Source organism: Mustela nigripes, chromosome 2, assembly GCF_022355385.1.
Source record: "Mustela nigripes isolate SB6536 chromosome 2, MUSNIG.SB6536, whole genome shotgun sequence".
NCBI lineage: Eukaryota > Metazoa > Chordata > Mammalia > Carnivora > Mustelidae > Mustela > Mustela nigripes.
Window position 1 is genome coordinate 185,145,908 of NC_081558.1, and position 24,098 is coordinate 185,170,005.

Below are 24,098 nucleotides of genomic sequence, written 5' to 3' on the forward strand. Positions count from 1 at the left end.
CACATAAGGAAGTACCATCATGGAGAGATATATATACTTATTGATGTGGAAAATTCTTACATTAAAATTCAAAACAGCATATAACTATGCATAGTTATCAAAAAGGGTGGGGAGAAGAAATCAGGAGATGGAGAACCTCACCTGTCATTAGTGTTTCAGCCAAAGAAGAACTCTGATTTTAGAAGGTTCCTAAAATGTTCGTTTTAGGTAGAATATAATCAGCTGTATACTATATATACTCTAAGCATATATAGTATATGTGATAATAAATATACCATATAAATATATATGCTACATATAATATATGTAAATATATATACTATTAATATATATACACCATAAATAACCCATGAGAACTTGTTCAGAGGTTTTGCAAGGTGAACATGTAGGAATAAGGAAGAAAGAAACTGGAGAGGGGATTCCTAACATGGCAATTTGATTTGCCCCATCCTTGTGGCAAAATTATTTTCACATCCAATTCTGCCTTTTAAAAATCTAAAATAGAAGATAACTCAAAAGTCATTCACACTGGGCTTAGGGAAATTGGTTTGTATTATTAAATATATGAATAAATGCATCCTTTTACAACTTCATACTTAAAGGAATAAGGTTGGACCATGAAAACTGAATCAAAAGGAGCCAACTGACTAGTTGCCTATTGAATTCGTCCTGCTTGCTTGTATGCCTACTACAGAGTAGGGCTGGTCAGGTCCCCACTCTGATTTTAGCTTTATTATAGCTCTCATCTGTCGCCCTTTATGTAATTCTTTCCTGAACAACATCTGTAATAAGTGGACATGTGTAACATAAAAGCTTCTGTACATTGAAAGCCAATAGCTGACAGACCCTGTGCCCAGTGCCTCACTTAGCATGTTTGAATTTTTTTTTTAAGATTTTATTTATTAATTTGAGAGAGAATGAGTGAGAGAGAGCATGAGAGAGGAGAAGGTCAGAGGGAGAAGCAGACTTCCTAAGGAGCTGGGAGCCCGATGCGGGACTCAATCCTGGAAGTCCGGGATCATGACCTGAGCCGAAGGCAGTCGCTCAACCAACTGAGCCACTCAGGCGCCCAGCATGTTTGAATCTTTTTTTTTTTTTTTTAAGATTTTATTTATTTATTTGACAGACAGAGATCACAAGTAGGCAGAGAGGCGGGCAGAGAGAGAGAGAAGGAAGCAGGCTCCCCGCTGAGCAGAGAGCCCCATGCGGGACTCGATCCCAGGACCCTGAGATCATGACCTGAGCCGAAGGCAGCGGCCTAACCCACTGAGCTACCCAGGCGCCCGCATGTTTGAATCTTAAAAGAACTTTTATGAAACATATTATCCTATTTTACAGACAAGTAAACTGAGCACTGGAGAAATTAAATTGCCTAAATTCACTCATAACTGGCTCACTCAGATAAAACCCGAGTCTCACTGTGTCCATGGGCATCATGTAACATAACTGTCTTTTCCTTAGACGTATTAGACATAGAAAGAACGTTCAAATCTCTACTCTGTTCTCCTTCAGAGAGTGGCCTTTGGTTATCCTGCTTTCATTCAGTATAGGGAGGTTGAAAAAAATGTATATCAGTGCCTGGGACTTCCCCCAAAGGTGATGAACATTTTTAACAAGCTTCCTTGGAATCTATATGTTTTCTCTGGAGCATTCCATAGATTGCAAAGCACTCCTCTAAAGCATTTCATTCCTATACCAAATTGGTGGTAAGGTAGCAAGGTCTGAGTTTTTAGTTTGTGTGTTTGTGTGTGTGTGTGTTTGTAGCATTTGTCACTGACCATCCTTTTTGAAACTCTTCTTAGTCTTTGATACATTTTTTCTTGATGTCCCTCTTACTTTGCTAACCATTGTTCCATGGTCTTTTCTAATTAATCTTCTGCCTGCAGTTCCTCAGGATGCTGTCCATAAGCCTTTGTCCTTTTGTGGATGTAACTACTGTCTCTTACTGAGGCCTTAACAAATTACTCTTGGTCCTCACCCCCAGTTCTCTCCTAAATTTCAGTCCCTTATGTTTATCAGTGTTACTATATATCCATGAGTGCCTGTGTATTCTTCAGGTCTTAAATTTAGTATGCCAGAAAACTCATTATCTCCCTCCCACACACTTCCTCTGTCACCATTGTTCACTAGTGTGGTTCGTGTGGCACTACTCAGTCACCTGAGCTTGAAACTTTAAAACTGCACTCAGAGTTTCCGCTTTTACAACCTACATTCATCAGGCAGCATCAAATTCTGTTATTATCCGTTATTATCCTCCTCAGAAATGTCATTTGTTGTTTGTTTGTTTGTTTGCTTCATTTTGTTTGAGTATAGTTGACATGCTGTGTTACAGTAGTTTCAGGTGTTCAACATGGTGATTGACAAACGTATACATTATGCCCCACTCACCACAAGCTTGGCTACCGTCTGGTACTGTGCAACACTATTACAGTATCATTGACTTTGTTCCTTATGCTGTGCCTTTTATTCCTGTGATTTATTCGTTTTATAACTGGAAGCCTGTATCTCCCATTCCCTTCACCTATCTTGCTCATCCTGCCACAGCAACCATCAGCTTGTTCTCTGTATTTCTGATTCTGCTTTTTGTTGCTTATCTTTTTTTACATTCCACATATGAGTGAAATCCTCTTGTATGTGTCTTTCTCATTTGGCCCTGTTTCACTTAGCATAATACCCCTTGGGTCCATCCATGTTTTTGCAAATGGTACAACCTCGTCCTTTTTAATGGCTGTGTAATATATATATACAGACATACACGCGTACACACATACATACATACACCACATCTTCATTATCTATTCATCCATCAGTAGACACTTAGGTTGCTTCCTTATCTTGGCTATTACAAATAATGCTGCAGTAAACATTGGGGTGCACATATCTTTTGGAATTAGTGTTTTTGTTTTCTTTGAATAAATACCCGGTAGTGGAATTATTGGATTATATAGTAATTCTGCTTTTAATTTTTTGAGGAACCTCCATAGTGTTCTTCACAGTGGCTGTATCAATTTATATTCCCACCAGCAGTATAGAAGAAATGCCATTTGAATCATTCTTTTCCTCATTCTCACTGCATCTTACCTTATATACTTTGGATTCTGTGATAGCTGTTCTACTGTGTAGCTATCCCCAATACTCTGTGTCTTTTTTTCACACTGTAGAGGTAGTTTAATAATAAATGCATTTGAACTTCTCATCCCCCTACTTAGAAAATAACCTTTAGCTCCCTACTGCCTGCAATGTAATTACGCTCCTCATTTTATGAGGCCTATCCTAATCTAACCTCATCTTGTCTGTCCCTCCTCTTCCCCTCACCACTAACTCTGTTTTGTGGCTAAACCAAAGTCCTAACTACATCTCACGTCCTCACTCCAATCCATCCGTACATGTCATTCCATCAGCTTGGAGTCTCTGTCCACATAGGAGAGGTTGGTCATTCTTGGCACTGTATTTCCATGGTATTTATTTCTGACAATATGATGGAGTCCTAACCATCAGCATACTAAAACCAGACTCTCTGCATTCAAAGATCCCAGTACTTAATAAATGTCTGTGGCTCAGCTTCCTTTCTTATAAACTTGGGATAATAATAGTGCCTTCTCTAGTGTTGTTGAAGATGTTAATTCATGTGCAGTGCATGTGCCCAGCCTGTAATAAACAGACATGAAGCATATGCTGTCGCCTCTGCTATGGTAATCAGGATGACAGTGATCGAACAATCTCCCCCAGAAAGCTGAAGGGGTTGCTTGGTAATACCGTAGTCAATCCAGAGTTGATGGCCATCCCAGAACAACAGTATCATGCTTATAGAAAGCCTGGATTTAGCTGTAGGCTACTATACTTTAGCCAACTTAAGTCATTTCTAGTCTTTCTAAAGTTCTCTACTAGTTGAAATTTCACTGGTGCTTAGACATATGGTTTTCCTCAGGTAGGCAGTCCCTTTCTCTGTTCTCCTGCAATTCCAAAGGTGCCTGGGTTTGCCAGTTGAACGGATGTTAGAGTGGGCTGTGCCTTGGCTACGCCATGACAGGCTCCAGACCTAAGCAGAGCTCCGAAGTATGGCAGTGGGAAATTGCCAGTGTCCCTTGAAGCATCCTAAAGTAACTGGAGGCCCAGAGAGTCAGAAATCTGGTTCCCTCTTCTGTCACATCACAGGTAAAATTGTAAGGGATATTCTGTTGACAAATACCAGAATTTAGCAAAATGTTTGTAGATGCTTGATTCTTAGGAAGCTGCTGCAGACGTATTTGTTTGGATGCTATTTTTACTTTGATGGCTGTGGTCCCAAAAAGTTAAATGCAAATTCCAATGTTTCTTAGCAAAGTTTACTGTTTAAAGCAGTGCTACAATAAATCATTTTGAATTACATGCTAGTGTACTAGTTTTTATTTATTAAAATATTAATATATTAGTTTTTTGAATGTAGGACATTCCTGTTTTGGCTATAATACTTTCTGACACAAAGGAGAAGTTCATGACTTAGAAAATTATAACATCAAAGTGGCAAATGAAAGTAAATTTTAGAAAGCTGTATTTAATTTTTAAGAGGAAAACAAGAAACTGTAAAGTAGAAATCCACCTTGGGGAAAACAATAGGAGCCAATCTAGTAGACAACCAATATCTAAATTTAATTTTGAGAATGAAAAATATTTATGTGTTACTATTTTATTTTGTTTTTCCAGTGTATGGAGTTTCTGGTTCTCATCATTACAACGCTAAACAATATTTAATTGATAAACATCAGTACAATGATAAACAATATTCCAGTATATGGAGTTTCTGGTTCTCATCATTACAATGATAAACAATATGGTTCCAAATCAGATGTCCTAGCTGAACCCATATATGTGCACATGCATGCAGACACATTTGAAATTAAAGATGACGATTCTAATAGAAACATGAAGATCTGAGAAAGAAATAAGGAATATGAATAAGAGTGATGACTTGGGTTTCTATGGCACCTGAAGTTTAAAACATACCTGCCTAATGTGTGGATGAGGTAGAAGGAACCTCATTAAAATCTTTGGATTTTAATCAAAAGAACTCAATTTTAATGGTTACTTTTGCACTTATTATCTGTGTGAGCTTGGGCAAAACTGTCCACAGCTTTGGATTTCTCCTCTGCAAGATGGATATAATGAAGAGGCCCACAGAGGATCAAAACACAATGTACATTCAAAGCCTTGGGTAATTGTAAAGCATTGTACAGATTACAGAAATGATGGAAAGAGAGATTTTGGAAATTAATCAGAGATATTAGAGATTGTTTCAGAGATGACATAAGTATGGTAGAGGTAAGTGTTCTCAGTTTGTGGAAAAAGAGGCATATATCAAGGGCTGTATGGCTGGAATCCTGAGTCCAGATGTGGTCAGCCCTCTCTGTGCTACACTGTGCCGTTTTTGAACCATGGCTGTAAATCGTTCACAGGACACAGCTGTGGTAAATTATAACCTAAACTGATTTTAAGGACTTTAAGACATATAATTATTGAGTCACCTTAGCAAGAAATGCTGATATTACTGGGTGAGGTTTATATTTGTTTTTTGTGTTTTTTTTAAAAAACAGGTAATGAATTTGGGCATCCTGAATGGTTGGACTTCCCAAGGAAAGGAAATAATGAGAGTTATCATTATGCCAGAAGGCAGTTTCATTTAACTGACGATGACCTCCTTCGCTATAAGTTCCTAAATAACTTTGACAGGGATATGAATAAATTGGAAGAAAGATGTGGTTGGCTTTCAGCTCCACAGGTAAGCTCTTTATTCTAAATGTTATGTTTTAGTCTCCAATGTTGTACATGCTTGGAATGGCAATCGATTTAAATCCATATGCGGATCTTTTAAAAACCACTTTATTATTCAGTGTGTAGTGCCCTGGAACATACTTCGGGTTGTCAAAACATGTCACTGAAGTCTCTCCAATAGATAATGAAAATCTTAAACACAATGCCCTGCTTACTTTCCTGTTTAGTTTGTTGTTGGTTAAATTCAGTAATTTTTATTTCAATTGGTTAAAATAAATGACAAAAGCTCCGCATGGAGTCCATTTTGGAAATTGCTGTGGAAACATCTTAATTGTTTTGACTGTTTTCTTTATATAAATAATTTTGCTGTCATAAAGAGACTATTTTGACAACATGTAGATCTCTTTATTCCTTTTTTTTTTCTCCCTTCCTTTACTGGTCTCTAACTTGTCATCTCAATAGATGCCATTATACCTGCATGCTGTTTTGTATTTTTCATGAGTCTGACTCTCCTCTGGAATTAAAGTCTCAGTTTTCAATAAGTTTTAGAAAATGTAATTAACAGGTGCAAATTTTATACAGGCTTTTTCCCCTTGCTAAAATTAGCATATAGTATGTGTTACTTATAATCCATTTACTTTTTACTGGTACTATTTGAAATTACTGTTGATGTTTTTTGACTTTGGTGTCTATGACTTTTTTTTTTTTTTTGTAAAGATTGAACAAAGGTACTTATGTATTCACCAAGATTGGCTACATGACATGAATGCCCTAATCACGTTTATTAGTAATGCAGTTTCCAGAAGAGAGAGCAAAATGATGCTCCTTTTCAGCAGGAACAATGTTGAATACCAAAAGGCATGCTGTTTACTCTAGAGCCTTGTTCACATGGCTAAGTTACTAAGAGTAGTGCTGCTGATACGCAGGGAAATCAGTCCTTTCAAAATGGGAGCTGCCAGAGGGTGGTGTTGAAAAAGCGAAGGCTTCTCGCTGCCTACAATAAAACATGGTGTATAAAATGGGAGACTTGGTAAATATAATTTCTTTTTAGACTTTCTCTTTTATTAGAAAAAAAGATAAATTGTAAAGAACATTAGGTTGCCATTGAATCTGACAAAGGTGTGCAATAATGTAAAGTTTTTAAGGTAAATACAACTTCAGAAATCCCAGTACAATAACAATGTTACATTTTATTTTAAAATGTAATTTTATATACCTTACCTCATTAATCTGGGGACTAAAAGTCTTAAAGAAAATTCACTTGTAAATATCCAGTATGCGCCCACACACACACACACACACACACACGCACACTTTATAGGTGATATAAGTACTTAAAACCTAAGCCACAGTGCTGATCCTCTGTGCTTTATTTGAAGTTGTCAATAACTACTGAGATTTTTATACTCTTTAAGCCGTTTTTGTGACTTTTGTTAGTGCAGAGTTTGATGCGTGGCAAAATTGCAAGACATTCAAAAAATACAATACATTTTCGTTTGTTGGCTTAATGACTAAGAAGTCTATTAATAAAGACAAAACCAACTTTTTAATAAATAATTTGCTTCTATCAGCACCCACAACGTAATAATGGAATATATGTGTTAATTCTTGCAGGCCTATGTGAGTGAAAAGCATGAAGCCAATAAGATCATTGCTTTTGAGAGAGCAGGTCTTCTTTTTATTTTCAACTTTCATCCAAGCAAGAGCTACACTGATTACCGAGTTGGAACAACACTGCCAGGAAAATATCCTTTTTGTTGCTGGTGAATGTATCTGTCTGCATTCAATTATTTATTACATCATAGAGAATAAGAAAGACTAATGCAGATCTTGGTGACAGTAGCTCTCAGTTACTCTTTTGAAAAATGAGGGACTTGAAAGAGTGATTGGCAAATCTTTGCTCTGCTTGGTTATCCTCAGCTCGTTCTGGTTATAAAATAATTCTGAACATTTTTACATGATATTTTGATCCAATATGCAATTCAGGAAATGATTATAGTTTTTCTTTATGAAATATTTTGTAAGTTATCTTTAAAAATGGTCTCTTTTTCCTTTATCCACTGAGAAAGCAGACAATAGCTATAAAGATAGCTTCCTTCCCTTTTCTCTGTCCTGCCTCCGCAAATGCAGGACATAGCTCACTTCAGAAAGCTTAAACTGGTAAGGAATCAGGGCTTTGGGAGTGTGAGCAAAAGAAATGATAGGGAGAATGTTTTCGATATTCTGTTTATTCATTTACTCATTCATTTATTTGTTTCTCAGATATTTGCTGAGCACCTACTCACTGAACACCAGTGTGCCAGCCCTCTGCTTGGTGCTGTAAATACAGGAATTCTCCTGGCAGATGTAGTCACTGCCTTTATGGAGCTTTTAAACTAGTGAAAAAGAAAAACATTACTAATTGTAAGTTTCATCATTGTTGAAAAAGGAAAAGTACAAGGTATTTTAGGTAGATTATGACTTACCAGATCCATGAAAAAAAAAAAAAAATGACAGATTCAGGACCTAGCAACAACCTAACACAAATTTTTAAACAGACCACCGAAATAATGTTCTTCTCCCCCGAAGCCCTCACAGTGATCAGTATCTGCCACCCTGAACATTGCCAGATGCCAAGGGGAAGGCTGAGGCATCAGGGTATCTCTAGCTATAGTAAAGGAAACCTCCTGTTCAGCTCAATCAGATGGTAAAGAAGATGTATTTTGCCACACAATCAAAAGTCCTGAGGTAGGGTGACCCCAGGACCCGTGATAGTATCATCAAGTTTCCTGGTTCGTTCTGTCTTTCTGCTTTCAACCCTCCAGGTGCACCCACGCCCAAAGGATGGCACTGCTGTAGTCACAAGACAACAGCCATGGTTCCAAATGTAACACAAGAAAAGCCAAATAGACCTTTTTTCTCTTTTTAAGAATGAGGTCACTTTAGCAAATTTTCTTTCATCTTCTGTTGACCAGAATTCAGTCACACATCCCCAAAGAAATTTCTAGGAAGGAGGAGTGTATTGCCATGACTGGTTGAATCAAGGGAATTACCCTGGAGTTTCTAGGAAGTGGAAAGTGGACTCGGGAGGTGGACTCCTGGGGAAGTGGTTACCCGGACAGTCTCTCTAAGAGTAAAGAAGAAAGGGCCAGTGCTGTCCAGTGAAGTAGCCTGAGGCACCCACCAGTCCCCTGTGCTACCAGTGAGTGTGGTGAGAGATGGTTCCCTCCTCTCTTCCTGCCCAGAAGATCACAGTTCCACATGCCATCGGGGCATTTAGGAGAGATGGCTGCAGCTGTGACTAATGGTCCCAGTGTGCCCCTGTTGTTGACAGGAAGAATGCTCCTTTAGTGTGATGGGATTGCCTGCACCAAAGAGCTGCACTGTTTGGGGAAGCAAATGTACGCACCATTTTTATAAAGAAATAGAAATAAATGCTAGATGTGTAGCAACTCATACATGACCCCTCCCAGCTCCAAACTGCTGAAGTAATGCCCTTAGACTCCCTCCTCACATACCTGAAAATGTAATCAACATGCAATCAATATATACTTTTTTTATAATCAAACCAAAATACATTTTTAGTACTTGGGGACTACTGTAGTTCTTTGTTAAGCACTATCCTTGATGCTAAGTCGGTAGGAGAGAAGAGATATATAAAACCAAACTAGGATGCAAGTCATAATGCAGTAAATGAGAAGGGGACAGGAATGTTCCATGGAAGAAAGGAGATCAGTAAAAGCAAGAAATAAAGAAAGAGAAATTGATGGATAGAGTGACTGACTTAAGGAAAAGACTCTAAGCCTGGACCTTGGCAAGTGGATAAAATTATAGTAGACAAATTGAGGAAGGCCATCTCAGCTATTGGAGAGTATAGAACATTCTTACATAATGAATAGCACAATGTATTAATTGGAGAATGATGACCCTAAAAAGGAATAAGAGATAAAGCTGAAAAGACAGATCAAGATCACATAATAGAAGATTTCAGTGCTATATTAATTAGTTTAGACTTTTTTCCATAGTTCTTATATTGAGTCACTGAAGGTTTCTAAGTTAAGGAGCTACCTGATAAGAATGTGTGCTTTAGGAAGAGTTCTCATGGACCCATGGAGAGCTTTCTTGAAGAAGGAGATTGGAAGTACAGATATTAATTATGAAAAATTACAGTATATGTAAAAGCTAATTAGGGCTTGAGCTAAAGGGATGACAATAGGCTAGAAAGAACATTTTCTTAGAGTGAAAGAACTCAGCAATTGTTTGAACTTGGGATAGAGAAGAGAAAATATAAGTTTTCATTCTGAGCAAGGGGAAGAATGTTAGTGATGTTATTACTTAGGATACCAAACCAAGAAAGCAAGGAGGAGTAGAGTAGTAACCAGTTGGGGAAATAGAAAATACAAGTTTAGGGGCAGCCGGGTGGCTCACTTCTTAGAGCATGTGACTCTTAATCTCAGAGTTGTGAGTTCCAGCCCCATGTTGGGTGTAGAGTTTACTTTAAAAAAATAAATTAATAAACATATATACACACACATACACACACACACATGAAAATATTGTTTTATTTAGGATTTTGATAAATGTAAATACATAGAATTTCAAATGTGATGTTTAGAATAAAAATCTTGACTCAAGCTACATTGATCTCCTGTGTAACGATGTGATCTCTGTAACTTTAACAAATATTATTAAGTGATAACATAAATAATAGCATATTTAATGAAGTAGAATCTACCCAAAAGTTAATTTTATTTAGTGACAATATTACACTGTACATGGAAGTCTAGTTTGGTATTTTGTGTGTTTTGTTTTGTTTTCCTAAAGTGATCTCTACACTAAACACAGGGCTTGAACCCATGATTCTGCTATCAAAAGTCAGATGCTCTAACAGTTGAGCCAGCCAGGTACCCGGCTAGTTGGGTTTTGATAAAAACCTTGACACAAATTGAGTTTCCTGAAATTTGGTGGTTTATCTAGGTATTTATCGGTATCTGAAATTCTCTAGAAATCTGAAATTTATACAGAAATTCTCTATAGTAAACACTGAATGCTTTACGTTAGTGACCCTTTCAGAAACTGTACTCATTGAAAGCTCTAATGATGTAGACACCTGGGAAAATTGGGTCGTATCTTCATATAAGTGGAACTTGAGCCTTGATCATCTCCTGGATCTCTAGGGAAACCTCAAAGAAAATATTCTTGGTTCTTTCCCTACAGATTTGTTTTCTACAGGCTTGTGCTCACTTAGATCTTATTTACTCTTGCCACCTCTCTCGTTCTTGTCTGTCAACAAGCTTTAACCAATTCCCATATGTTACTGCTTTCTTTAAGGACATTTACATTTTAATAGTGATCTTCTTGAAACTGAAGAAATATGCAAGACCTCATGGACTGGTTATCTAATGTAATAATATTTTTATAACGAAGACTTTTTTGTTGTTGTTTTGGAGGGGAAAGTAGCAGGAGAGGATCCCCAACATACCTTAAACCACACCTAATTAGCTACAGGTTCATAACGCCAGCTTTTACTCCAATATTGATCTTAAAACCTTCTGGATTTTGTGATGTTCTATACTCTAGTGACGCAGTTCAGTGCAGAAATACCATTTATCAGTTCCGCCACACATCATAACTAACCATCAATAGAGCACATTCCAGTCCTAGGAATCTCACTATGTCACAAGGTAAGCAATTCAGGGTTTTTCTTTTTTTTTTTTTTTTAATATTGCCTTAAACATATGAAAATAAATACATTAATTCTGTACTCTGTCCCCAAGAGCTGTTCTACAAGCTGCCACTCAAGTCAGAGGGCCTTTAACATGCTCCTCACAATACCTACTGCTCCCAAGACTTCCCTCTTGTCCCTCATCAAAATACACATGGCATGGTGTACATCCCTCTTGTGGCATGTCTCCAGAACTAACAGCACAGTATTCCAGATAGAGCCTGGCAAGTATGACGTAGAGTACTCCATTACCTCCCTTTATCTTGATACTTGTCTCTTGTTAATTTAATCTAAGGGAAACTAGCTTTCCTGACAGTCATCACATTTTCTATTCATATTACATTTGCAACCAAATAAAAATCTTTAGTTTTTTGGGGATGTGTAATAGTATGATGTCATAGCTCCCTTAGCCTTTTTTTTTTTTAAGATTTTATTTATTTATTTATTTTAGAGAGAGAGCAAGCACAAGCAAGGGGAGCGGCAGGCAGAGTGAGAAGGAGAAGCAGACTCCTGCATGAAAAAATATATATATATTGCCTCTCACCTGTTAATGAGGAAGACAACAGCTCTCTGTTATTATTACGATTGTACCATCTTCCATAAGCAGCAGATAACACCTATGATAGCTTTTGGCTCTTAGTGTTCCAAGCTTAGCTTTAAGAGTTCTTTTTATTATCCTTAGCGTTTTACAAGTCTCATTTCTTTTTGGTCTTTCATCTTTCCGACTTTATTCTTATACCTTTACACGACATTGTAGCTTGGTATTATAGAACCATTTCAGATAGGGAAAGTACAAAAAATTAGGATTTCTGTGCTGTATTTTCTGACTTTGCTGAAGTGTTCTGTGCCATTGGTATTTCCAACTACTAAGCCAATGAATTGAATACAGATTTTCACTGTGAAGAATCCACAGTGGCAAGATTGGATATATTAATCAAGTCAAGAAATTCATCAAATTTTTAATTCCCTGGAAAGCAGGATTTGGTGACAGAACAAATTTAAAGTTTCTGAAGAAGTCATTTGAACTTCTTCTGTCACTATGAAATATAAACCTGTGAACAGGTAACATGTCTGCATTCTTGAGCTGTTCCATTTTTTGAACCCATATATCCTGTATATCAAATAGCAAGACATCAACTTTCACTCAAATCTGTGGAGAATACGTGGTGACTATCTTCCCTAAGAAACTGTTGTAAGGTGAACTATTTGGGGGATAATGCCAGGCTAAGTAGAAGAAACACTTTAAGGATGCTTTTAACTATCACTTCAAAATAAGATGATAGATTTTGGAAAGCTAAAAGAGAAGTCCGATTCGTATCACTAAGGTTTTGGAATGTGGTCTTAATGGTGACTGCTGAAAGACATAGTATTGTTTCTGCCATAAGAATCTGCAGCTGTATTCTAGAAAATTAAACACACACACACACACACACACACACACAGCAAAAACCCTTTGCTTATATACTGTCTCATGTTGGTCTTTTTAGTTGCTGATCTTCAACATAAACACCAACATTCTCTAATTAGTAAATAGCAATGTGGGTGATGCAGAACTCAGATCTAAACCTACAGACAAGTAGACAGGTCATACATTTCATACCTAGGAAGAAAAACACACTCTCTTAATATGTTATATTTGCCTAAAATTTCATATTGTTTGGCCATAGAAAAAGAAAGAAAAAAACATAATGCCCTTTATATTATCCGAATCATTACTTTCTTTCTTCCATTGTATTTCTTCACTTAGAACGATTACCAAATCAGCCTTGAATCAAAAGGAAAACTGCTAAGCCCCCAAGGACAAACCATTCCTTCTAATCCATTTTGAAGAACATAAATGATGATACCACATTTTGAGTAGTGCCAAGGAAAGTGGGTGTTAGGGCACCTCTTTTTGAGGACCTTCTGTTTTCGGGCCATTTTAAATAAGTATCTAGTTTCATATTTCCAGCGGCCCTGTAAGGTAGTTTGTGTTAGCTTCATGGGACAGATCAGTAAACCAAGGCCTTTATGTCACTACCTATCTTCCTCCAGCTCACAGCTGCAGAGGTTGAGCAAGGTACTGCAAAGCTCCTGCGCTTTGTGCCGCCTCTGCTCATGGCTGCCTCTGTGTGGTTGGTAGTGATATTGCTGATGATGACATTTCTGTTACACACAGAAAAACTTAATGTGTAGTTCCAGGGCAGTAGGTAGCATGGGAAAAGGAATTGTAAATCCTGTATAGCAAATACACAAATTCATGGCACAGGCGAGCTTCTCTCTCTTCAACTAACTGCCTTCACGCCTCATTCGTAAGGTGTGTGTCTTGGTATGTGCAGATTCATACTGTTCTGAGAGCGTAAACAACACTAAAATCAAATGTTTCTTAAATTATTTGTCATCATGCTGAGATGGGGGCGGAAATAATAGTGTAACAGCAGCCCCCTTTCCAAATGGTGTTTCAAACTGTTACAATACTGAAATGTTAAGAGGAGAGTGATCATAAAGGATGGCTTTTGAAAACTACGTGAATCCCAGCCAGAAAATATTTAAAGCTAAGGGAACAGATGAGTAAATAGTTGAATTTGACCTGAGATCTTTGAAATATTTTCATTAAACTGCCGCAAGATGTACTTTTTAAAATGTAAATTCAGACTCTGACATTTGCAACCTGTACACAGAGTTTCTAATGAGCAAATAAGGTCACTTGGATGATTCACTGGAGTATGATTGCTGAAGGCAGAGAGGTTGCTATGAGTTGCTTAGTTTCCAGAAGCCTTTGAAGCATGGTTATGTAACACTCTGTGTTTATTAGAATCTATGCTTTATGCAACAAATAAAAACAGAGGGCTTAAGTTTAGCTAAATGCCATGTTCCATCAAGAATTTATATATAAAGGTTGATTTCTGGACCAAGAAAAATAGAGCATCTCAACTTTCTAGTTTTCCAGGTTATATATGTTTTGGCTTAAAAAAAAAAAAAAGCTTAAAAAAATACAAGGTTTTCTCATAGAACATCTACAACAATCACTTTGAGCAGATGCAAGCATGTTTCTTTTTCTTGTGTGTATATGTGGGCTTTTACTCTATGCTACGATTTAATGATGCTATTCTTTATGTCAAAGAGATGACCCTACTAACAATTTCATATTTAATATAGGTCCTACTTTGTTTTTATAGCTTCAAAATAGATGTGCATTTATTGCTAGGTTCGCCTTCTTTAGTTTCATGATGACAGTAATACGTTTAAACATTATCTAGAGGTCTTTTTTATCATTTTTTATTGTTAAACATTGTCCAACAATCCCTATGATTTAATGATAATAACAGATGCGTATCCCCCCCCTCCACTGGCAATAAAGAGCCTATGATTTAGCATCATTCTTCTACCCAGGAATTTAAGATGAATCATAAAGTAAGAAAAACATTTTGCATGATTAAAATATTGCAACTCCTATAACAGTTTTAGATTGGCTTAATATATATTCATAAGACTATAGGTGGTAATGAATAATGAGCAGGCCCTTAAAACACAAATGGTTTTAGGTGGGTTCTTTTTTCTTTACTTTTTTTCTTTTTCTTTTTTTTTCTTTCTTTCTTTTTTTTTTTTTCTTAAATATATTTCTTAAATATATTTTTTCTTAAATATTTCAGGGTCTCAGTATTCTGAGATATTCAACAGCATTTCTGGGGTTTTTTTGCTTCATAGCTCAGTTGTGTGGTAATGGTCTCCTAGGCTCCAGAAATTCATCTAACAATAGCTCATTCAAGTTTTCTGTCCTCCAGATCTTGACCTTCTTTGAGAAAAGAGAAATCAGAAACATTACTGTAACCGTTAAAAACAATATACACTTACATAACAGTGGCTTTGCTAATAAGGGGGAAAATATTTGTGCCCGGGTTGATTATTTTTACCAATCTGTAAAAAGAGGTACTGGTATGTGGAAATTGACTCTGAGGTATGCGTAAGACTTAGAGTCTACCTGCACATTAGCAGTTATATGTTTAGTTAAAATGTATTAGGTACCACACATAAAGCTAAGTTTCTATTGGCTGGATGGTGATGAATAGAAGGAAGGGCGGTCAGAAGTGGATGGATGGCTGAGTGTTGGATAGATGAATGGTTGAACACACGGATGGATGGATGAGGTGCATAGATAGAGGATACAGCTACCTAATGGGAACAGAACACCTGGAGTTGTTTAAAATTAAATAATTGAAGTACAAAGATTACTAGAATTTATTGTCTTTCCCTTCAAGTAGATATTTAATTAAATGGTAGAAAGGAGAAATTGATAAAATAATAAGATGCATCATGATTTTGTACAACTCAAAATTAATACAATAAAATATATTGTCAGAATACTTGATGAACATACTTTAATAAGAAGCTCTATCATCCATTAGAAACTTATCATATGCCTTGCAGTCTACAAGCACTTTACACTTATTATCTCATTTAGTAAACTTTTTCCTTTCCTAGCAAACAGTATTGCTTATATGGAAGAAGAAAATATTGGCCTGAAAAATTCCATATCTAACCTTTCTTTTAAAATAGTTCTTTATTTAATCAGTACAAAACACATCACTCTCAACTATTAAAAAAAAAACAAACTGTAATTGTAGTCATCACCTTTCTTTATATCTGATGCTAGTGGTCTTTAAACAGAGCATTCTGTGTCTAAAATAAATTTCTAGTAGTGAATGTTAAATTGCTTTTTCCTTCTGGATCTCAGTAGAAATTAGCCATTTATTTATTTATTTATTTATTTATTTATTTATTTTAGTAAATATCTTCTGCCATCCTTAAAGCTGTTTAGATCTCCTGTAAGTGAGGTATTTTCATTTTCATTAGTTTCTGTTAAGCTGTTCTAATTCAGAATCTCACAAGGTCAAACTGAGTAGTAGTGTTTTACTTATATGTGAAAATAGTACGTGAATACTCCAGAAGATTCTTAAAATGAAGCCATGATATAATTACTGGTTCACTGTAATTATTGAAGGGCTCCCAGGAAAAATATATGGATGCTGCAACCAAAGGGAGAGTTTGTTTCTCCAGAGTAAAGTGGAAAAAGTAGAGCTATGAACAACTGTGTTCTTGGAAACAGTGTTTTCAGTTATCACCATGTGTAAGACTCATTTCTAATCCTACTAATGTAGTATTTCTTGGCCTAATGGTGGAAAACTACCTAATTAATTCCTATTATGTCTGTGAAGTTTATTTGTGGAATTAATTGATTCTTTTTGGTTGCTATATGGTATTAATTGTGAATTAGGAAAGTATTCTTTAGATGTGATTGAGAAAAATTATTTAATTAATGTATAACTTAATGAAATACAATCATATTAGCTTCTACTGGCACACAGTAAGTGTTTCATTACAGGAACATTAAAACAGAAAATTATTTTGTCTGTAAAATTACAAAAATTACTGTAATTTTTTTCCTCCATCCATTTCTATTTGGAGATAGTCCATTATTTTCACTTGAGTGCCTTCCCTTTCAACACTCTTCCTTTCTTTCCAGCTAAGGAACACAAGAAAAATAAGTTTTTCTGATGATAGCATTCTTTTCAGATTATGAAACATTGTTTTCTTCAGTTTGTTTTCTTACTCTAACATTTTTGTTTCCCAGAGGCTCACTAGTTCTAAGTATTTCCAGTTCTTATATGTGTAAATGTTGAGAAATTTGTTCTTATTATTAGGATAGTGGTTTAATGCATGGGCTCTTCAGATGGAACAGGACGGTTTAAGCGTTCAAGTTCCCTCTCTCGCACTTGTGTTATAAAAGTAACCTCACTCTTTCTTAGTTTGCTCATCTTTAAAACACCTACTTGTAGAATTATTGTCAGAATTAAGGGAGTTAATGCATATGAAAGGCTTAATTAGCATCAGTGTCCCACTCAGACCTTAAACTCAGCACTGTTACCTGCTGTGCTCATCATTATCAGCTCTAAAAATGCCTTGGAAATTTGGTAATAAAAGAAAGGAAGGGAAAGATGGGAGGAGTAGGTACTGATCCTATCACCTATTAAGTATGTACTCCGGCCCTACCTTGTTCGGTTCTTATTCCCCAGGTCACCACCACAAGGTGATCTCTGTCCTGTCACAGTCTTGGAATTTCTTCTGCTCCTGGCTAAATCCTTCCCACGCCCTTGTGTTACTGGCTCACCTCTCTGCTTTTACCCCCTTGCTCCATCTGCTGCAGCACTTGAGTTCCCTCTCCTCTGCACCTGCTTCGACCTATCTTTTTCCCTCAGGTCCAAATCTAGTTATTTATTCTCCTTCCTTCCTTCTACTCTTCCCCCGAAGAACTCACATATGCTCATAACGTCAACCTTTCGTGGATGGTCCCTAATCATCCCTCCTATGTCGATGTGTGTGCTAGTCACCGACTGTAACTTTGGGATAATGACCGTTAGGAAATACCCAGCAGCATGGAATCATGGATTTTTGAGAGGCAGCAGAACTCTAGCATGACCTGGTTCAGCCCATTGAAATTAGATAAAATCGCTTGGTTTAGAAGATATATTTTAGGACATGGTTTCCAAATTAGTATCAAAAATCAAACCTGCCTAACACTTTACATTGTGTGAGTGTTTTATTTACATTGACTCTTCTTATCATCACATCATCTCAGTGATGGGGATCAGGCAAGTATTCTTTTTTTTTTAATTTTTTATAAACATATATTTTTATCCCCAGGGGTACAGGTCTGTGAATCACCAGGTTTACACACTTCACAGCACTCACCAAAGCACATACCCTCCCCAATGTCCATAATCCCACCCCCTTCTCCCAAACCCCCTCCCCCCAGCAACCCTCAGTTTGTTTTGTGAGATTAAGAGTCAGGCATGTATTCTTATCCTCAACTTAATATGAGCACTAGAAAGATTTATAACTTTCACAGGATCATATTTCTGGTAAGTGAATAAATGTGATTTAAATCTGCTGCCTCTAATTTCAGTGTAGTTTTTCCACGTGAGCACCAGATAATTCACTTTTTTGTTGCCCTGTTGAGATGCCATTAAAGTAGGTAAAGCATGCCTCGCTAATTATTTGTAATTTTATATTTCCTTTGTGTTTCTTTGTAAGAGTTAATGGTGCCTCTGACTAAATGTCATTTCTCTGCAGTGTTATACTGTCCTAGTTTCCAACACACTTATAAACACATCAGTTTAAATGGAATATTTTTTGAACAAATATATTCATTTTAAAAATAAATTTTTTAGGGGTGTGTGGGTGGCTCAGTCAGTTAAACATCTGACTCGATTTGGGCTCAGGTCATGATCTCAGGCTCAGGAGATGGAGGGTTGGGATCCACACTGGGTGTGGCACCTGCTTAAGATTCCCTCTCTCCTCTCTCTGCCCCTCCCCTCTCTCTCTCTGTCTCCTCCTCATACACAAATAAAGAACAAGCAGACTTTTTAAGGGTAAAGTAACTTTTTAAGGAAAAAGAGGACTACTCAAAATTTTTATTAAACCAAGATTAAACCTAAGTATATTTCAGCTTCAAGTGCTGACTGGGAAAGTGTAGATCTGAAGAACATCAGAGGATAAAAGGGTTTGGGGATGAAACATCCCATAAAACAGAGGAAAGAACACTTTACAAAGAAGTGAAAGATAAGAGTTCTGCTTTCATCAGCTTTCTTGATAAGCTGTTGCTCATGTTCTTCCTTTAGCAGTGGAAGTTAGGACCTATATGCTGGATCCATATTATGGGGATAGCCTTACAGCACAGGAGTTCTAATTTGTTTTAGCTACACACAATAGATCTGTCTTGGACAGGTTTAGGAAGATGAACCTCCATGTAGATATATATTAGAAGTGTATAACTGTATATTTCCTTTTCTTACCTTAATTTAGAATATAGAGAATTCATCTCTGGTGATATTTTGTCTGCTGGCTACCTTGGACAATTTACCTAAAGAATACATAGAATCCTGTCACTGTATTCAGTTAACTCTCTCATGACCATAATAGTCTCGTCCCTTTGGAATTTTAGTAATAATTCGACGGTCTAAATAAAACATTTGTGAAATAACTATAAAATAAATAATTAAATCTGCATATAATTTGGTTCAAAACCTTCCAGAAAGTTTGGATTATATAAGTCATTTCCACGTCTGGGTATTATGGCCAGAACTTTTGTGGATTTCATTTTGAATAGGACAAGCATGCACTTTGCAGAAATAACTTAGCCACTTTACTTCTTGCTTGTATTATTTCTTCCACCAACTCAGTAAGATTAAACCAATATGATTGTTTTAAAGATGATTGCCAACTACTATGTTAGATTTATTATACCCCTGGAAAATATATTTATTAGCAGTCACATATGTGGTTAAAGCTCTCGCACTCATTTTTTTTTTTTTAGACCCTACAGGGAAATGTTTATTTTGAATCTTTTCCTTTACAATAATTAATCTAGGTAGAGTTACGATAGTTATGGGCTGGGTGCCCAGAACAGCTCGGGAATAACCGGGAGCGACGCAGCACGCATGGGCGGGTATGTGTGCCTGCGCATGCGCACACCCGATTGCAGGCTTTTCTGTATAATTTTTCATGGGAAGCTAGCTCAGCCCATTCTCAGTTTTCTGAAACACTGAGTGGGTCCTAGAGTATTATGATTTTCTATTTGCCGTGAAACTTATAAAAAATAAAAAAGGAATATACATTAACTATACATACAAGTTATGACTTCAGATAAATGTTTACTAACAACACTAAGATAATCAGCTTTCAAATGTTTAAGATTTCAGTGTTCTCAAAATTTGCAGTCTTTCTATAGCAGATGGGGAGAGAGGGGTAGAACATATTACTCCTAGACCTATATCCTGGCCCTGCCGAACTATTTTTTATATATTTTTATATACACACACACACACGTATATGTATGGGTTTTGATGTTCTTTGCTTAAGTTCAATCATCTGTATAAAAAAGCTAACTGATGGGACACCTCGGTGGCTCAGTAGGTTAAGCTTCTGCCTTTGGCTCAGGTCACGATCTCAGGGTTCTGAGATGGAGCCCAACATCGTGCTCTCTGCTCAGGAGAGAGCCTGCTTCCTCCTCCTCTTTTTCTCTCTGCCTGCCTCTCTGCCTACTTGTGATCTCTGTCAAATAAATAAATAAAATACAAAAAAAAAAAAAAAAAAAAAAAAAAAACCCACCCCAAATTAAGAGGGTTAATAATGCAGGGTTTTTTTTTTTCTGCTGACTTTAGTAACTAAGTAATCAGTCATCCACTTCAACTAACAAATACATAAAATGTCTATCTCCAGGGCTCATACCAATCAGTTATTCACTTTAACTACTGAAAACTGACAAGCATTTGTTTTACTATTGTAATTTCTCCATACTAGACACAGTGCTAAGCACTCAAAATACATTGCTTTAGTTAATCTTTACAGCAACCGTCTGATATGGGCACCTCTGTTTTAACAATGAGAAACTGAGCTGCCAGGAAGTTCAGTAACTTTCCGAGACACACAGCAATTGCCAAAATCGGTATTAGAATGCATTTGTTGGACTCCAAAGCGCATGGATGTCCCCACCATATTTTCCTGTTGTAGGCTATTTCTCCTACCCTAGTCTGTCTGTAAGACATAGCTCAGATGATACCTACTTACTGCTTATAATCGTCATTATTTTTCAAGGACTTTGAAGTTTCCAATTATCTTATCCATTTATGTATGTTTCATTGGATTCCACTGAAGACTGTATTAGAGTAAGTTAGGGAAAAGCTATTTCTTTATAGTCTAAGTCAAAATTATTTTGAGCTCAAAAGCACAATGTGTCCATAAAAAATGTTGAATCTGCAAGGTCAAAACTCATTTAGATGACAAAGTATATGGTTATAAGGTGAATAAAAACCTTATTTTTTTCTTTTTCAATTCTAAATAATTGCTAATGCTTCATCAAATAATTGAATTTACAAGTTCTTTATGTAATCATTAATGGCACAGACAAAAAGCAACAGTTTTAGAGGATGGTTAGGCTAGAAGTGTGGGCATATTTTTTCATTATTATACTTTAACTGTGAGCATATTTTTCATTATTATTCTTTCTTGAATTATTGAGAAACAATGTTTTTTTTTTTTTATTTCAAGTTATATAATCTTCCAGGACAAAGAAAAGAACCTAGTTGGGTTAGTCAAAGTATTCTGTAAAGTATTTAGAATAATTTTCCTGTTTGCATAGAGAAGTATGTGGTACTCAGGACTTGGTATTATCATTTAGTTTGCTATTTACTGTTATATATCATTAAGCATGCCTAAGCATAAACTAATAATTTGCATGAAAATTTATTTCAAAAAGCATAGCAATTCATTAATTAACATGGTAGATAATACTTGAGCCCCTCATCCTTTGAGTTTGTTTTATTGCTGTTCTGCATTATACAGTTTCAAAAAATTTACAGCCAAGGAAATAAACTTGAAGGAATTGTAGTTAATTGAAGAAACCTATTGTTGGTGAACCAAGCACATCCTAGAATATAGAAATATACTTCTGTTTTGTACTTAATTAAAACATGTGGTTGTCATTTAAACTTTTAATTAAGACAGTACTCACAAACTTGAATGCGAATGTAGCTTTTTACAAAAACACCAAAATATTAATGTGAACTAATAAGAGTAAAAAAAGAAAAAAATTACTCCCTTAGGGAGAAGTTGTGGTGTTTGGCGTTTATTATATCTTAAAATGCTCTTTGGTTATATTCAATAATAAATTCCCTTATTTATTTTCATATTACTCTCTGTTTTAATTTTGCTTTAGAAATATAACATTTAGGGATGTTTTAAAGCTAACGTTAAGAAGAAAAAAAATTTAAATGGATATTTTCTTTTTTATTTTAATGGATATTTTCTACTGAAAGTAGCATAGTCATAAATGCCACGTTGCCCTAAAATGGTTTTGAAAAAATAGTTATCAGAATTGCTTTTCAATGATGAATTTTTAAGTTAATGTGTATTTTTTAATTTTTTTTAAGGATTTTATTTATTTATTGGACAGACAGAGATCACAAGTAGGCGGAGAGGCAGGCAGAGAGAGAGGAGGAAGCAGGCTCCCTACTGAGCAGAGAGCCCAGCGCAGGGCTCCATCCCAGGACCCTGGGATCATGACCTGAGCCGAAGGCAGAGGCTTTAACCCACTGAGCCACCCAGGCGCCCCGAGTTAATGTGTATTGTAGATAAGAGAAGTAAATGTAGGAATGCCTAAATCAGACATGCATGCACACATACCAACACACATGCAGATTCATACAATATACAGCAACACATCACAAGAATTTGCTACTTTTGCATTTGGAAAAAGGCCAGAGAGAGCAACTAAAAGGTTTAATGTATGGCCTGGTGTATTGCCTAGGCATAATCTCCCTATATTTATATTTATGGTATACAGTTATAACTGAAGATTTTGTGGATAGTATCTGGCAATAAGTAAAATTCAACTCATGAAACATAAAAAGAGAAGGACTTTGTTAGAACATTGTGACCGGTCCTGTGCTGGAAGTTGTTTTTAACATTGTTAAAAATAGAAAATTTCCTTTGCTTTCCAGAACTTGTTCTTACTCTACCAGAAGTTTGTCCACAATTCCTTAAAGTTTCATATGGAATACTTCCTGCCTTTGATATAGATTCTTTCTTCTGGGGTCACTGAGCTCCCAGAAGTCATTTCAATCATGGTAATATGAGTGGGTTGATTAAAGAATCAGATCTGAAAATAACATAATAAATGCATATATTCTAAGATGTACATTTTTTTCACATTTAAGCTTACCTTCAATTGGGATGTGTTGTACAATGAATGGCATGGTAGTGATTTTTTTTTCTATTTATTTAAAGAGGATATATAAAATAATTCATCTTAAAATTGATGGTGGCTTAGATGTAAAGATAGATGGTAACTTACCGTCTTTGCCATCTTTATGGTCACCCTGTGCCTAGAGAACCCCTTTCATTGTCACTCAGTTTGAAACCTCAGGGGTTGTACCTTACAATAAATTTCCTTAGCTTGATCAGCGGGAGTGAAGTGAGTTCAGTGCAGAATGATATAAATGATAGTACTTCTTACATCAAAATCCTTATACTTTGAACAGACACTTTATCAAGTGGCTGAGCAAACACAGCAGCTTTTGAAGTATTTGAAGAGCCATTGAATTTAAGAGTCTTCATGCCTTCACTCTTCTCTAATCTTATTAGTGCAGGTCTTCAGAACATGGCTCTTTCTTGGTTCAAATTTAAGGACATAGATTATGCAATAATGCTTAAAACTTCTTATCTATTTCAACCTGTTGATATATCAAATACTTAGGAAGCTCTTGAATTTAAAATGAGAAGAAATCATAATATTTTTAAATGACATTCGAATGGATAAGGACCTATTTGATCTCTTTTATAGAAAAATCTTCATAAAATAATTCCATCATTCTATCATTTTTTTTTCCTACTGTATTTTCCCAAATTGAGTGAGGTAAACTTTTTGGTCCAATATTTTGTATTCACCAATAAAATGACCAAATGAACCTAATGAACAAGAGTCGGTCTTGAACAAATACAATAAATGTCAGATATTCAGACTCCATAAGGAATGTTAAGAATTCAGCCTTTTAACATCAATTTTTTAAATTTAACGAGATCAGTCATTTAGATGAATATCACTTTATTT

At 36.0% G+C, this 24,098-nt stretch overlaps 1 protein-coding gene across 1 annotated transcript in view; it reads left to right on the top strand.

Moving 5' to 3' along the window:
- Positions 1-24,098, top strand: part of GBE1 (1,4-alpha-glucan branching enzyme 1) — a 271,358-nt gene that overhangs the window by 233,626 nt on the left and 13,634 nt on the right. Inside the window, exons 13-14 of the mRNA XM_059392145.1 lie at positions 5,571-5,755; positions 7,363-7,493. Coding sequence (XP_059248128.1) covers positions 5,571-5,755; positions 7,363-7,493 — 316 coding nt within the window. The remainder of the gene's footprint in view (positions 1-5,570; positions 5,756-7,362; positions 7,494-24,098) is intronic.